Source organism: Mya arenaria, chromosome 3 (genome assembly GCF_026914265.1).
Source record: "Mya arenaria isolate MELC-2E11 chromosome 3, ASM2691426v1".
Lineage (NCBI taxonomy): Eukaryota > Metazoa > Mollusca > Bivalvia > Myida > Myidae > Mya > Mya arenaria.
In genome coordinates, this window is record NC_069124.1 from 6,960,745 (window position 1) to 6,976,464 (window position 15,720).

The window sequence follows — 15,720 nt, forward strand, 5'->3', positions numbered from 1 at the left end:
AGTTAACATATATAATCTGCAATGTTAAAAAATTCAACATTTAACGTGTTTTTGAAGTACAGACACTTACCTCCTCATACATCTGGTTCAGTTTGTCTCTCTCTCCAGTAAGAACCTTCACATTGGCCTGGATCTGTAACATACACATCCAACATTAGCAAAACTTCCCTAAATATAAAACAAGAGTATTGAGGCTTCCATTTAATCAAGGGCATAACTTATGCAGTATATAAATTTTGCATAATGACATTGTGAAAGTGCACTTATTTCCATAATCATAATAATTTTGAAGACATTTTTTTAGTTACGGCCAACAAAAGTTTGTTTTTGCACAATGACAATTCAGCCACTATGCAGACACCATCCTCCATGCTTTTTGCTAAACACACAGTGGTAACATATCATTGTATTATAATTTTTTTTTATAAAACAGAGTAAGAGCACAAACTTGATGAATATTCATGTTAGCAAATGCAGGCAAATACCTCTGCCATGTGACGTTCAAACTTGTCTAGGAGCTGTCTCATTTCATCCCTCTCCTTGGTCAGCTTCACAATCTCTGCCTCCTCCGACAGACCCTGTAACATATAACAACAATGAAGGAAATACATACATACAGGGGTGGTCAGGGGCTGAACAAAGAGCTTTTATGATGATTTAAAACAGTTTAAGCTGAGGCACATGTAATACTTTCAATAAAAGGTTCATTCTGTAAGCTTGTTAAGTTCATATCTTTATTACATATAGCATCCTTAAGCGTTCTTTGTAAAATCATGAGGAAATGGTTACATGGTCATCTGCTTAAGATCTTAAAGAATGAATCTTTTCAGTTTCATCAAAGACCAACAAGTTCAGCGCTGCTAGCAGCTTTAAAAGCAATCACTTAATTAATTTAACTTGGAGTGTAAACAACTTCTTTCGATTTTAACTTTATTGTTCATGCATAGACAAACAAGCAGTTTAACAGTTTTTCTTTTTTATCTTTTAACCCATTTGAAACATTGGCCAATCTAAGCATGTCTTTTTTATTAATTGCTAATTAGTTTCTAAGTATTTCATTACACTACATGTAACAATAAACCACGTCATGCAGCGTCTACTTTATTACAACAATTCTAATAGGGCTATTTTTGTAACTCAGAGAAGTCACAGAATTAAACAGTGTCTTATTACAGAACAAAACAGTGTCTTATTACAGAACAAAACAGTGTCTTATTACAGAACAAAACAGTGTCTTATTACAGAACAAAACAGTGTCTTATTACAGAACAAAACAGTGTCTTATTGCAAATCAAAACAGTGTCTTATTACAGAACAAAACAGTGTCTTATTGCAAATCAAAACAGTGTCTTATTACAAATCAAAACAGTTCTTGAATGTTTATAACTTTTAATGATGTTGTCTTTCTCTCTGTACTCGGAAATTTGAACACCAAAAAAAGTTCAATGTGAATGTAAGTTTACATATTAATTAGCAAGAGAAAAAATCTGGTCATATTAGATTAGTGGATCAGCAAAATGTTAGCTGTATGAAAAACACATGAAGACATCACCACAACATACATGTTTCTACACAAGTTGATAGAGAGAAAACCTGCAGTCCCATAAACAAGCTAACATTTAACAAATAAAAGAGCTACATGACATTACATTACATCACAGACATTCAAATACTAAATCATATGAGAAACAAAATTGTGAAGCATTTGAAATAAGCTCGGCAGTGATTTAAAGCAGGTATACTCACTGTTCTCTTAGATTTTCTTTTTTCGTTTGTGTCCTATCAGATAATTTATAGTCGCAGTTAATCTGTCAGCGTCATTTTTCCTCAGGGAATACGTATGTACAAATCCTTTAGTGAACTCTTGATTGACGTTTTGGTCTCGATTTTTTCCCCAAAAAACTAACATATAAACACTTGTTTAATTTAAAGACTTTGCATGGCACTTCCTGTATACTTTTAATTTACGTACTACCTTTGCCATCAAAGTCTGAAAATGTTACAAGAACTTCTTTGTTAGTATTTTGAAAAATGCCTTTAGATTAAGGGTTTACTAATGGACTTGTAGAATACTATTTAACAATATTAAAGTTAAAAACTGTATATTTGCTTTAAAAAATATTGAAAGTTCGGAGTTTATTTTTTTAGTGCTGATTCTTCATGAACAAGTGAAAACTTATATGTCGATAGTAAGATAGGTGAGAGTGCCACAGAGTAAAAAAAGGACAACAATCATTAAAACCAGAGTCTTGCTATACATATTTGTATTGTCTCTTGCAACATGTGTACCAAGTTTCCATGACTACCTTGAATGTTTTTTTTAGTAATGACCAAGTTAAAATAAAAACGATGCCAAAGCCATGACAAACCTCAACTTTGTGTCTTTGAAAAATGGACAAGCTTACAAGCTAAAATGCTCTGTAGCCTAAAAGCCATCAGTCAAACAAATATCACTTCAATTTGTCTGAGTGCTTTCAATATTATTTTTTTTAAAAAGGACCATGCCAGTTTGGTTCAATGCAATACTGCTATAACTTCTTAAATTAATTACAACTATAGTGTAATGAACCCTCATATAGTGCCCTGTCACCTCTGTGCAGGAAACAAACATGTAAGGGACAAAACCCACACAGGTGTGTGTGTGTGTGGGAGGGGACAATGATGCCTTGCTGTGTTCGGAAACTTACTGGGTAATACCACTCAAAAGGGCTGAACAGTTGCTAGTGAAGAAAGGAAACGCAATATTTTTTTTAACTGTGTACAATAATTGCATGTACATAGAGGTCAAATGAAAGTACTCGTAAGATATTCATATGAACAACTCAAGGCATGTCAGGACAGCGTAACAAATGCATCTGACTGTGACATTATTGGATAAATTTGGCTTCCAAGAATGCCAGCTATGTAAATTTGTATTGATGTAATAAACTAATGTAATGTGGTTCCTTTTTTTTAATTTGTATCTTTACTTGAAAGAAACAATCAAAGATGTCTAGATTTCAAGAAATCAGCCAATCTATATGAAACTAAAGATTAATTCACACAAGTGTTAATAAACTATTCCACCACAAAATCAGGCTTTAACTCAATTACGCTTGCAGTAAATATTAAGGATTTTGCCATTTTCTCACATTTCTTTAAGATGAGGGAATCTCAAAAGTTAGGAAAGTTAAGTTATTTGGGTGTCAACTTCTTCATAAGGGTCTTATATTACTTACACTCTTTTTCTTGACATCATTTAGCTAGGAAAGATGGGGATGAAAGATTAAAAAAAGATGATGAATGAATGAATGAATGAATGAGTTTTGAGAATCTTTAATAAAATGTATTGAAAAAGACAAAAAACTATCCCAAGACAATAAAATGAAATAGTGAGACTTAACTTGAAAAGGGGAAGAATTCTATATAAAATTCAATAAGCAAATTTGCAATTAGTCGCGCAATTTTTATGAAAAGCTCTACAGTTAAAGCCAAAAACCAAACAAAATTCAAAACTTTGTTATTAACTTTTAAACACCATTTTAAACCAAAAGGCAAAATTGTACCAATGTATCATTTACTACATGAAAAATGGTTACTATCAAAACTAATATTGGTGGGTAACCTACCTTTGTTGGCGTAGCACGGGCAGATGAAGCACGTTTGGCAATTTTCAGGGCCTCATATTCAGTGCGGTAATAATCTCTCTCTTCCTCCATAACTCGCATGATGGCCTCATACTGGGCAGCAGCCTGAAGATTTTATACTCTTTTATCAAACAAGTTACCTTTAATTACTGTGCAGTACAGTCCAAATTGACGAAAAAGATTAAGATCCACAAGACATATTATCTACCTTTGTCTAAGGAAAGGCACAACAATTACAATAATTATTGTTTGAATTTAAAACATTCTTTTTATTTCTACCCTTCTTGACATTTAGTATGCATGTATATTTTATGAAACCATATCTATCTCTGTACAACCATTTAAGAAAAATCTAAACAATATACAAATATTTAAACTTTGCAAAATTTTCTCCACATGTGCTACTTAAAAGTTTGCCTTTGATTATTATTTTTTCATATAATCATGAAATTCCCTTGCCTTTCCTATTTGAAAACCCTACCTTTTTGTCAGCCTTAGCGGAGGCATTCATCTCGCGTGCTGGACTTGCAGACCGCGATGAAGGTCTAGATGGGGTACGAGATCTCGGGAGTCGAGATGGAATCTCCCCGCGTAGCATCTTCTGGAATGCCTCAGCCTGGTCGCGGTAGTAGTTGCGCTCCTCTTCTACGCTGCGGACAAAGGCGTCGAGCTTGCTCGGGATCTTGCCCTTCTTTGAAGTACCAGTTGGGACGTTCTTCCTCTTCAGTCGCTCAATTTCCAGGACCAGTTCTTTCTCTGTAATATTTAAATTAATTTTCCTTATAGAGGTTGTCGAACACAAAATCTTATGATTATTAGACAAAGGCTTGTGTAATATGTATAATCATATTGAATGACAATAACTGTCCATTTTGGAAGCACCATTCTGTCATCATGGAGACAAACATGTGCACCTTTCTGCCCTCAAAGAGTTCACTACTGAAGACTGTCAAATATTTCTGTAGTTTTGATTAAAACAAATAATATCATTATAAATACTTACAAAATTTACATATTTGCCAGTTGACACCAAATTTTACTTCATTTTAACCCAATTCCTAACACTCTTGGTCCAATTTAAAATGTTGAAGTTCTTCGCAGCCCAAATCAATGTGCCCTTTCCTCCCTTACCACCCTGTCCCTCATCTTCAGCACCCTATCTTTTTTAAAACCTGGCTAAAGCCCTTTCTAGTAAATATCCTTAAACTAACAAATCATCATGTACCATCAGTCTACACAAGATTTTCAAATATACCAGTATATAATAAATTGAAATCAAGTGAAAACAATATGTTTAGTCTTCTTTAACTATTTTTTTTACCCTGAATTTTGTAGTCTATGCTTCGACAACACTAACACAGACATAAAATCACTCTTTGACATACACTTGGACAAATACGAAGAATATCAAACAAATTCAACCTTAAATCATACAACTCTGACCATATTAATAGATTAAGAAGTATTAACAACTGAAATCCTATCAAAGGTTTTAAATTGCACACCATTTGCCATGAGTTTGTTGACCCTGTGACTGAGTCGTTTCTTGTCCTCGGCCACACGATCGTGAAGTTCTTCCAGTCTCATCAAGTCTCCGGACTTCGTTGTCAGCGAGGAGCGAGCCTCTGCTAAGTCCTTTGAAAACCGCTCATTTTCCTGAAATAATAATATTTCCATGAAATCACGTCCTGACTCTTTGAAAAATATTCGTTTCTTACAAGTATATAACTATTATAACATGTTCAATTCTTTTACAATGATGGTATGTACATATAAGTTGAATGGATAAGATAAAAGATAATGATCCCTTAACTTTAAGAACTAACTCAATGCGTAGAGATCTTCAATACCATGTTTCAGAGGCCAACCAATAAGCTGAAAATATTTTTACTTTTATCTAACTCTTTGCACCCAGAAAAATTTAAGTCTCGAGCTGTTTAGACCATATACGCTAAAAAATTATTATAATCAAACCAGATGATCTGAACAATACGACAAAAAAAATTTGATCATTAGCTTGGTCAAAATTCACAAATATTTGTCACCGAACTAACTAATGCAATGATTCATTAAGATCCATCAGTTTATCCTATAAACTACATTCTACGTACAGCCCTGAGTTGTGCGATTGTAAGATCCAGGTCTTCCAGCTCATGTCGGGATTTTTCCAACTCATCCTTCGCTTCGATCATTTCCTTGTCTGCTGTTTTCAAGACAATATTTCTATCTGTCTCAATCCGTTTAGCATGTCTGTCTACGTTCTGTAGATCGAGTTCAAGGTCACTAATGCGGGCTTGAGCCTTGCTAAGGTCGGTCTCAATTTCACTTCTGTCGGTAACTGCGTCACGGAACTTTCGCTCCATCTCGCGGTTCTTCTGTTGCAAGAAGTCAATCTGGAATACGAAATATACTTAAAATGGTTATACTTTATTTCTAATCTATATATCTCCTACTGAGCTTCCTTTAAACTGCAATATCTTCAAAATAGATCTGATAACACAAAAATGATGCTTGTGATTGGTCAAAAGATGTTTTACAGTGGTAAAATGTATATGAAGTCCATGAAACAAGTGATGTCATCGATGAAGCAGCTGTTATGTTGCAAACAATGAGTGTAAATACTAAATACTAACAATCTGTTCATACAATGATTAAACAGTTATTCCATAAATGATGGCCTTGACATTGTCACTTAATGAACTTAATCACAATCTTTTGTAGGATTTCTCCAACTTCTTTGACACTATGTCTGGCCTTATGGGCCATATCATGTAAGGATCATCTTAAATCTTTAGGTAATAATTTAAGTTTAACAATGACATAATTGTCATCTGTTTGAGTGTGGTTGGGTGAATGCTGATATTAAAATGCTCTTACCTGTATATTGAGGTGTGAGATCATTCTCTCGTTGGCCCTGTTCCGGGCCTCCAGGGCCACAACATCCGAGGGTCGTCCGCCGTCCAACATTCTGTTTAGTCGTTCTATCTCCTCATCACGACCTTCAACCTGAAGTGATAAAATTGTATCTATATCATATCATTATTGAGGGATTGGAATCATCACAGCTGTTTGCTGCTAAACATAACAGGTCCTTGGTTTGATCCTAAACTAAGGGGTTGAGTTTGCTCCGACTCAAGGTTTGTTTTGATTCTCCTCTGAGGGTTTGGGATGACCCTAACAGAGGGTTTGGTTCAATTCTTCACCCTAGAGCTTGGTTCTATCCTCACGAAGGGTCGAGGATGGGTTAGGGTTGGGTTCAGTCCTCACCCAAGGCTAACTCTCTTCAAGACTCTCATTATAGTATTTGTAACAATCTAAGACATAGGTCATAAGGGTTTGTTATAATGGAGTCAAAATTAACAATAAATAATTTTCCAATTGCATCACCTGCTTTTAGTTAATTTTACTGCAAGAAAGTTATCTTGCATGCTTATTCTGGCTTTATAATCATTATTACCTAAATGACTTTGGAATCTTTGAAAAACATGCACAAAGCTCTTGCTGTACATCTGTAGAATTCGAAAGTACTGCTCATTCCATGTGTGGGGTTGTGTGTGTGTCACTGATATAAAACTTCCATGAACATGCTTGAAAAAATGACAAAACAATAAAGTACTATACTTCACATCATTGTAAACAAATGTTTACATGAGTAAGCCAGGGAAGTGTACATATCTGTTGTGGGTCTTCATTTTGTCCTGGTGACAAAGCTGATTAGGGCAATAAACCAACAGGAGAGTCAATAAACGACGATTTTGACTCACACCATGAGAAAGACGGTAAGGCTCAACAAACAGAACGAAGGATGGGGCAGTTTTGGTAGACATGAGTTGTGTGTTTTTCAGTGGGTTACGGCTCATTATTTGCAAATAGGATTTGAATAATGCAAGCATATAATATAACTTCTACAGGGTACTTAAGTAGACTTTGTTATCAAACTCCAGAAGTGCTCTCTTGTTATGTTTATCCTTATTCAATTATCTTAAATAAATGTTTTGCTGACATTTATTGACAAATATTTCTTTTAATGGTATTGATCTATAATTCAATTAATTAATGTCACATCATAAAGGTATTAAAAATATGTATGTGGAAGAATGTGATTGTCAGTTTTAAATATCATTAGAACTTCATTTACAGGGTAATCAAACACAAGAGAGACCAGGAAAAAAATAAGGAGCAATTTGATTTCCATTTTGCAAGGCCAGACTTGTTCAAAGTCGACGGTGGTGTTATAGCCAAAACCAAACAAAATTTACATCTGAAAAGATCCCGCAGTCTTTAAACACACGCAAACTCAAATACCAAAGATAACTTGGCCCATTTGGAAAATTGAAAAGATAAGTACTTAAAGGCATATGATGATTACAAATGGATAAACTTTTGGTTTCTGATAACGGTATTTCAATAGCAGTTTTTAAAATCTTTGTATGCAGTGGTAAAAATGTCTGATATTGCCCATTTAGTGTGTTTGTAAGACGATTAAGGGGAAAGTTGACATAGACTTGACTTTCATTTAAGTATACTTATAACTTAATAATTAAGCATTGAAAATTCTACTCTATTACTTCAGTAAAATTTATTAGCAAAACAATTTCATGATCAAATATTAATTAAATACATTGTATATATCAGTCTTTTTTCATTTTGTTTTATTTAAGCTAAGCCCACCCCACCCGCTTTAAGAATCCACAGTGGCTGAATGATGGAAATTAAATGTTACTATTGAAAATAAATGTATTGTGACCATGCCAAAGTCATTGTTCTTCATACCATACAAAACAATTATTGATTATGCAATATACAAATGTGTACCTTATACTGGTACATACCTGATAACATTTAATTCCCAAGATTCAACCCTATACCATGTATCTCCTAATTAACACAACCAAAGTTCCAAAGGTTCGAAAGGTCACTACACGAAGTCTTAATTCTTATGTGTGTATTAAGCTTGTCATAAAAGGTTGTAATTACAAATCCAATAATTAAAGACATTTGATATGTCAATATACATGTCCCTACAGACGCCTATATATATTGTCTTTTATAAGGATCAAATCACAATTCAACGATTGGGCAACAATAAAGGGATATCATTTTGAGATAAAGTCGTTCAAGGTACATTGTAGTAGGAATGTCACCGCCACATTAAGGCTAATATTTTATAGTCTCAGCAATATTTAAAATTAAGTACATGTTCATTAAAACAAAAGTAATTGTATCAAATTTCTGTTGACAATCTTGGTCATGATATCAATTATAGCATGCCTTTGTATGAAATATGACATGACTTGTGGAGTGAGATACTCACAGTGTTATATACATTGTAAACTTGCATAAAGAAAACAGAAGAATTTCATTTAATTGAGACTTAATACTGGTAGTAATGCTTATGTCTCCTTCGATGGGAACACCAGACAGATTTTGTTTTAATTGTTTAGAAAAAATCCAACAAAGAAGATGGCTCAAGTTCCTCTCAGCCTTTAACTTATTTTACTCCCCAATTGGAATAACCATACTATTAGGCTCATAGTCGAGTCATAAGTCGGGAAGATCAGGGGTCCAAACTAGTACAATAGCACGCAAGCCCTGCAATAAAATGCTTTCCAGGCTTGCTCAAATTCTGGGTTTTATACAGCAGGGCTTGTTAAAAAAATGTTATGCCAAGCTTTAGTATATCAATTCGGGCTGGTTAATCCGAAAGCCTAATTTTGATGACTGGAAGACAAGGAGAATGATTAAACATGAGCATGATAAACTCATCATGGGCCATCAATATTGATCCCATGCTCATGAGTGACAATTTGCAATAAAGAACTCAATCATGATTAACAATGAGGGAAAACAATAGTTTTACAACTTACTGTGTTAATATACTAGTTGGATTGTAAATATTTAATGTTCAAAGAGGCTGGAATGTCAATAAAGCAGTTAAACAATTAATAAAAGACTATGAAGTATGGTTAACAACAAGTGACAATGCCAGCAGTTGAGAAAAAGTTCCTATCACCAAACACATGGCATTGTATGAGGGACACATCAGTAGCAAGGTCAATGCATTAATCATTCTAGGACAGAACAGAAATCATTGTTTATTAAGTCTAAGTAGTGTACATATATATATATATAAAACACTTGTCACAGGTCTGAACATATATTATCATTCAAAGTATGAGCTGTCCATTTTACACCAGTAACAAAAGTGGTGTTGGTCACGGGTGATGGTGCTTAGTTTGGGGTCAGCTTGTTTATCCTGGCCTTTGGGTTGGAGCCATAATAGCAAGCAATGACCTGTCTGGCATATTCAAGATAATTGGAATCATCGGATTGTAAAGTAGACATCATACTTATGAGATCTATTGCATAAAATTGACAAGCATAAAAGATTTAACTTTAATAAAACATCAGAAGAAAAAAAACAGTCAGTGACTTTGAATACAAACCCACTACAATGGCTAATTTATATTTGTATGCATATTTAAATTAACACTAAATTAAAAAGGTTCAAAAGCCTCGTAAATGATGTTTGACATATGGATCAGTGGTTGCTGAAAGTGCAATTTTCAAAATCAACTAGGCAAAAGCTAGACATTGTTGTTCACAAAAGCTTCAAATTTGTTACAAACAATTCACCAAAATGTGTCAATCTTTTGACTGATTTTATTACTGGCCTATGGATCAATACATTGGTTAATAAAAGCTTCTGATTTTTTTTATTAAACTAATAAAATACAAAAGCCACTTCAATACCACAATATATATAAACTCTGTCAATGCCATAAATAAAGCAATTGATTTCACTTTCTATGGCTTACCAGCTCAAAATCAGGATATAAGCCAGAAATACCACTGGCCAGTGCCCCTTAATATGATCTTATAATAAGGAGTTATTAAGAACTTACATGATATTATGCGAACCATTATTGGAATTATGTCTGATATTTGTTGATCAAACACGCCCTAATTCTTTATTCAATGTCAATATTTCCACGATAGATTTGCATGGACATGCAAACTTGCAATAGCGTAGTTCAAATAACATTAAACCTGAGTCATGTTACAAAGATATTCAAATTTTACTCTGCAGAAATGAAAATGTTCAATACCTCAACAATGAAAACAAATTTAATTGTTTAATGTGTTTTAAACCATAACCAATTAATTGAAAATTGATTTGCTTTCATGAAAGTTCAATCAATAATGAGCAGTTGATACAAATAACTTCAATAAGAGTCAATCACTTTGTTTCATGTACTTTATTGAAGCATTTTACAAGTCAGCTTTAATTTCATTTCAAGTTTGTCAGATAAGCATTTTATTGTTCACATTCTTAACATGTAACCATGGAAATTTGTGTAAACAATATGGAGGACAAAAGTGTTAAACATGTGCAGATAGCAATAAACTCTTTCAATTGCAAAGAAATTGGTTTAAAACATAGAAAAATTCTTACCAAACTCAAAAAATAATCCTAGTGTCCTACACAAGTTTCAAAGTTCCAAAGCGAGACCACTTTTACCAGTCACCCGTACGTTAAGTCAGTGACGTACAACCAGCTTTATTACATAGCCAATATCCTGCTGAAGATCTATCTATAGTAATATAAGAGCTGAATGGATTCCACTATACCAAGTTTGAGCATGTCACTAAGATCCCGGGATTTTCTCTGAGGTTCAATAAAGGGCGATTAAAATGCAGGTATAGATTTATCAAGCCTGTAGTGTATCACACGGTTGGTTTTAAATATACAAACACTGAACTGGTAATCTAAATTGGCTAGCATTAAGGTGAAATATTGGTTTAGCAATGATTTTTATTAGGTTTAAGGCAAGTTTTGTCTTTATGGGTGTACTAGGGGTGAAAGATAAAAGTCAGATATTAATTTTAATTTATCAGAACAATGGGTTTTTTAATTAATTTATGCAAGCTAGCTAATTTGTTAACGCCTTTTATCAATTATATTTTAATGATTATCTTCATTTAATTTAAGATTTAAGATTCTTCATCAATTAGCTGTTCTATCCATTTTTAATAACACATAGCATGTTAACAATTTAAATTTCAATAATTAGATGCTGCTTGCAATTTTGTATTTAAATATTCATGTATTCTGCTTCATTTCTACAATACATGCATACTGATCCTCATTGAAACAAAGTCTACCACTAAACAATGTTAGTTGCAAATAGCGGGACCCAGACCACAGACATTTTCAGTGGGTGAGGTCCAAGATGAAGATAGCGAGGGGGGGGGGGGAAGGGGGGTTCAGTCAAAGTGATAACATTACATTTAATAAGAGAATAGGACATAAACTTTTTGCTCACTGCCATTTTTATTCAGATATGTTCCAAATGCCAAAAGATATGGGTATATATAACCAATTGAAGTAGGTCTGTTTGAATAACTGTAGTGTTTTGTTGTTGAATTATCAAAAGTACACAAATAAATGGTTAAAAAGGGTGTTTGAGCATACTCAACATATCCTACATATGGGGATTTGCTTTCAAAGTAATTTGAGTCATTTATAGCGAGTTGGTCGTACACTGAGAACACATAATTTTTAAGGATGTTCCAAACAGAATATTATCTTCTTAACATTTTCTTTCTTAAAGAGCTCTAATATTTTAGGAGTCCATTAAATTTGTGGAACAAACAAGCCACCACATACTGCACTGAATATTCGACTGGAGATAAAAAATGCTGTTTGTTCACATTCACTTACATACTACTTCAACGATATGAAGAGCAAGCAAAATATTTTGAACCCAAATTCCGTTTGGTAATCTTGGTGTTAAACATTCATGATTAAATATAAATTAAATAGCTATGTGTATTTTCTTCCATGATTATAACCAGAGCTTTTCATCTGGTATCAGTCTCTCTTAAAATTGTTTTGGGCTTAAAGAATGTATTTGAAATCAACATCCAATTAATTTTCAAAGAAAGCAGAGGTTTTTTATTACCTGCCAAAGCTTTATTAATCGATTTTGAAATTGAATTGAACTCCAATACAATCATTTGTAGTGTCACAATAATGAATTGCACTATCAGATAAGAAACTGTCATCATCATTGGGTAAATCCTTGTCAATGCTCTTCATTTTCAATGTATCAGCTTTAAGTCAATTCTTTTTTCTACCTTTTCAACCAATCTGGAGTTGTTGAGGTATAACAATTGAAGAACCATAGGTTCAAGGTAAATAGAGGTTAAATACTTCAACTGAAAATACTACAAGTCAAGAATATATGCAGAAATTAACTGTAAACTTCCCTTTACATCCTAATACAAACTACAATCTTAACATTATCAAAAGGGGAACATATCCTTAATGAAAAAGGTAAATAACCACGACAAAGATTCCTTAGTCATCTCAAGTTACGTCCCTTTCTAACATTAACATTTTGTTTCAATTCAAAAGTAAAGATTAGTGTTGGGAATTGGTTCCAATTTTACTAACAATAATCGGTTTCAATCAAGTAACCGATAATCGATAGTACAATCATTTTATAAATACTAGATAGTACCTGAATTGTTGTTTTATTCATGTACAGTATTAAACTCTAAATCATTATATGCACATACGTTATGTCTATGATTGAAGATATTAAGTGTTGTTGTTTAAAGAATAATTAATTTTTGTGCTCATTATGGCTTTTATTAAAGCTGACATCTGAACACTTAATAATTTTTATTTTTTTCGATGATCGATTATAACCAAATACAATCGATTGTCGCCGATTTCAGGTCCAACCAATCGATTTTCGATTATCATCGGAACATCACTAGTAAAGAGTTTTCATATTATAAGAAAGTGATCAATATGAAATTATATAAGTCAAAGTACTCTTTTTATCCCGAAAATGACTATCCATTTCCAGATACCAGTAGCTTGAATTGCAATTTCAATGATTTGAACAGGAGCTGACCTATTCAGAACAATGCAATGTTAAATGCTGCAACATGCAGTATCGGAGAAAGGACTGTTGTGGACACAGGCACTTATGTGGTCTATGAGACAGAGTCAGACAAGATCATGTCATTAAGCACGTACCACTGTCAGTAATCAATCTACAATGAGATGGATGAAACTAATGAAAGCCTACCTGTTGTCGGAAGCTAGCCAACTTGCGGTCAGAAATCTCACATCGGTCTGACAGATCCGAAACCTGTTGATCAAGCTCAGCTATGCGCCCATCGGCAACCTGGAGCAGATCAGCCACGTACGGGTCATCAGCTAAACTGGGTTTGGTTCGATGGTAGTCATCAGCAGGTGGAACGGTGCAATCAATCTCCATACGTTGGCGACGGAATGGTATTGTCTTTTTCTTTCCTCCTGTAAAAGTAATTTATAAATGTATTTGTATGGGCAAGATTGTTAAGACTTCTATCTAGTGGTAATTATGTACAATTCTCTACAATCAACAAACACGAGCTCCATGCAGCAAATGCCAATGCTTAAATGTTGTTTTCCAGGCGAAGGAGGGGCAGACTTATTGTTAAAGAGAGATATGGGCCTTGCTTTACAAATGCATAGTATCTCTGGTTACATGTATCCTAAGTTTCATTTGAATTACTCAGTACCTTGAATTGTTTATAAGTTGTGACCAAGGTCAAAGTGTCTACAAGACCCCGACACTTAGGCTATCACCAAACCTTGATTTTTTTATCCTTGACAAACAGACAAAACTAAAATACATTTTAATTATGAAGGACAATAAAGATGATATATATGCAGAGGCCTTTACCAAAGCCACTACGCTATAGGTAGGTTGATAGTTTTTACACATTCAAATAGTTAATGAGGAAACTACACTACCAGCCACTTGTGCAGATTTTGCTTATTGCCATGATTTTTCCTTACGTACCGTATAACTATATATTATTTATTATTGGTGGTTAAAGGTAGCTAGTGATGTTTCCGAAAAACTTTAAATAGTAACATACATTACAGATCACACTTAAACAAACACTTAGCGCAATGAAAACTAAATTCCATTTAGATTAAAGTTTTGGCATTTACAAAAACATAAAATAACCTCTGCTCTTCATACAGAGATGCAAGAAAAACGAACGGAGCTTATTCTGCAAGCTCTTCCTAAAGACGTGAAAGCCCTTTCATAGTTATATTTTAGTATCAATCAACTTTTATCAAAAATGCTTTTACCAAAACTTAATATTCCAGCAGCCTAATTGTCAAGTGTGGGGGATATTGTTAACCCTCGTAATCAGGTGAAAGCTATTCTGCGTACAATTTACAATCTTCTTTTTGTACCCGCAGTCACCTATTAAAATATTTGCATGGGTAAGCCCCACAGCAGCAATATGCCACATCAGATGAACATAGTGATATGCTTACCACCGCATTGGCTACCATAGAATATATCTCCACCCGTCAACATGACAATGCAATCTCTTCCCCGAAGTCAACACACTTTTTGCAAAAATGCATGGTTTGTAGTGTACACTATTGTACTTTAATAAAAACAAGAGCACTGACTGTCAAAAAAGATACCCGTCCTAATTTTAGGACACCAAGTATAGTGATAAGTGGGTGTACGTTAAGCCAAATTTAGACATATTTGGTGATAATTGGACAAAGGATTCTTAAGTAATTGATTGGACAAATTTTAGGCAATTTCTATAACTAAAGGGCTATAATTCTTGAATGACTCAAGTGATACGGCTATCAAACTTGTCTGAGATATTATGCCCATACACATCCTGACCAAATATGGTCATAATTGAACAACAGTTTTTAAAGTTATAGAATGGAAAAGATCGATTTGAGGTTATTTCTATAATAAAAGGCGATAGCTCTCCAGTGTTTCAAGCAATATTGCTGGTTATAAAAATTTTCAAAGATGTTATGCAAATACACATTCTGACCAAATTTAGGCTTCTCAAGTTGTTAAGCAGACAAGACCAATTTTAAGAAAAAACAAGAGCTGTCACAGAGACAGCGCTCGACTATTCTGCAGCTTTTCAGTGTAAGGATTGAAAAGTTTTGGTGAAACATGCATGGATCACTGTTAGATTAGATTTCAATGCAATACATGATGTGCTGAGATATTAACATAAATGTGGTTACATG

At 33.8% G+C, this 15,720-nt stretch overlaps 1 protein-coding gene across 10 annotated transcripts in view; it reads right to left on the minus strand.

Moving 5' to 3' along the window:
• LOC128227936 (centrosomal protein of 135 kDa-like) overlaps positions 1 to 15,720 on the minus strand; it is a 36,708-nt gene that overhangs the window by 11,019 nt on the left and 9,969 nt on the right. For 6 of the 10 annotated variants that reach the window (XM_052938892.1, XM_052938891.1, XM_052938896.1 and 3 more), the window contains exons 4-12: positions 13,733 to 13,962; positions 6,504 to 6,632; positions 5,738 to 6,019; positions 5,132 to 5,282; positions 4,108 to 4,382; positions 3,609 to 3,731; positions 2,688 to 2,720; positions 486 to 578; positions 71 to 133 (exon numbers count right to left, since the gene is read on the minus strand). In XM_052938892.1, coding sequence (XP_052794852.1) covers positions 71 to 133; positions 486 to 578; positions 2,688 to 2,720; positions 3,609 to 3,731; positions 4,108 to 4,382; positions 5,132 to 5,282; positions 5,738 to 6,019; positions 6,504 to 6,632; positions 13,733 to 13,962 — 1,379 coding nt within the window. Of the gene's footprint in view, positions 1 to 70; positions 134 to 485; positions 579 to 1,746; positions 1,780 to 2,687; positions 2,721 to 3,608; positions 3,732 to 4,107; positions 4,383 to 5,131; positions 5,283 to 5,737; positions 6,020 to 6,503; positions 6,633 to 11,082; positions 11,202 to 13,732; positions 13,963 to 15,720 lie in introns of those variants that run through there. The other 4 variants (XM_052938894.1, XM_052938890.1, XM_052938888.1 and 1 more) reach the window with 3 other exon arrangements.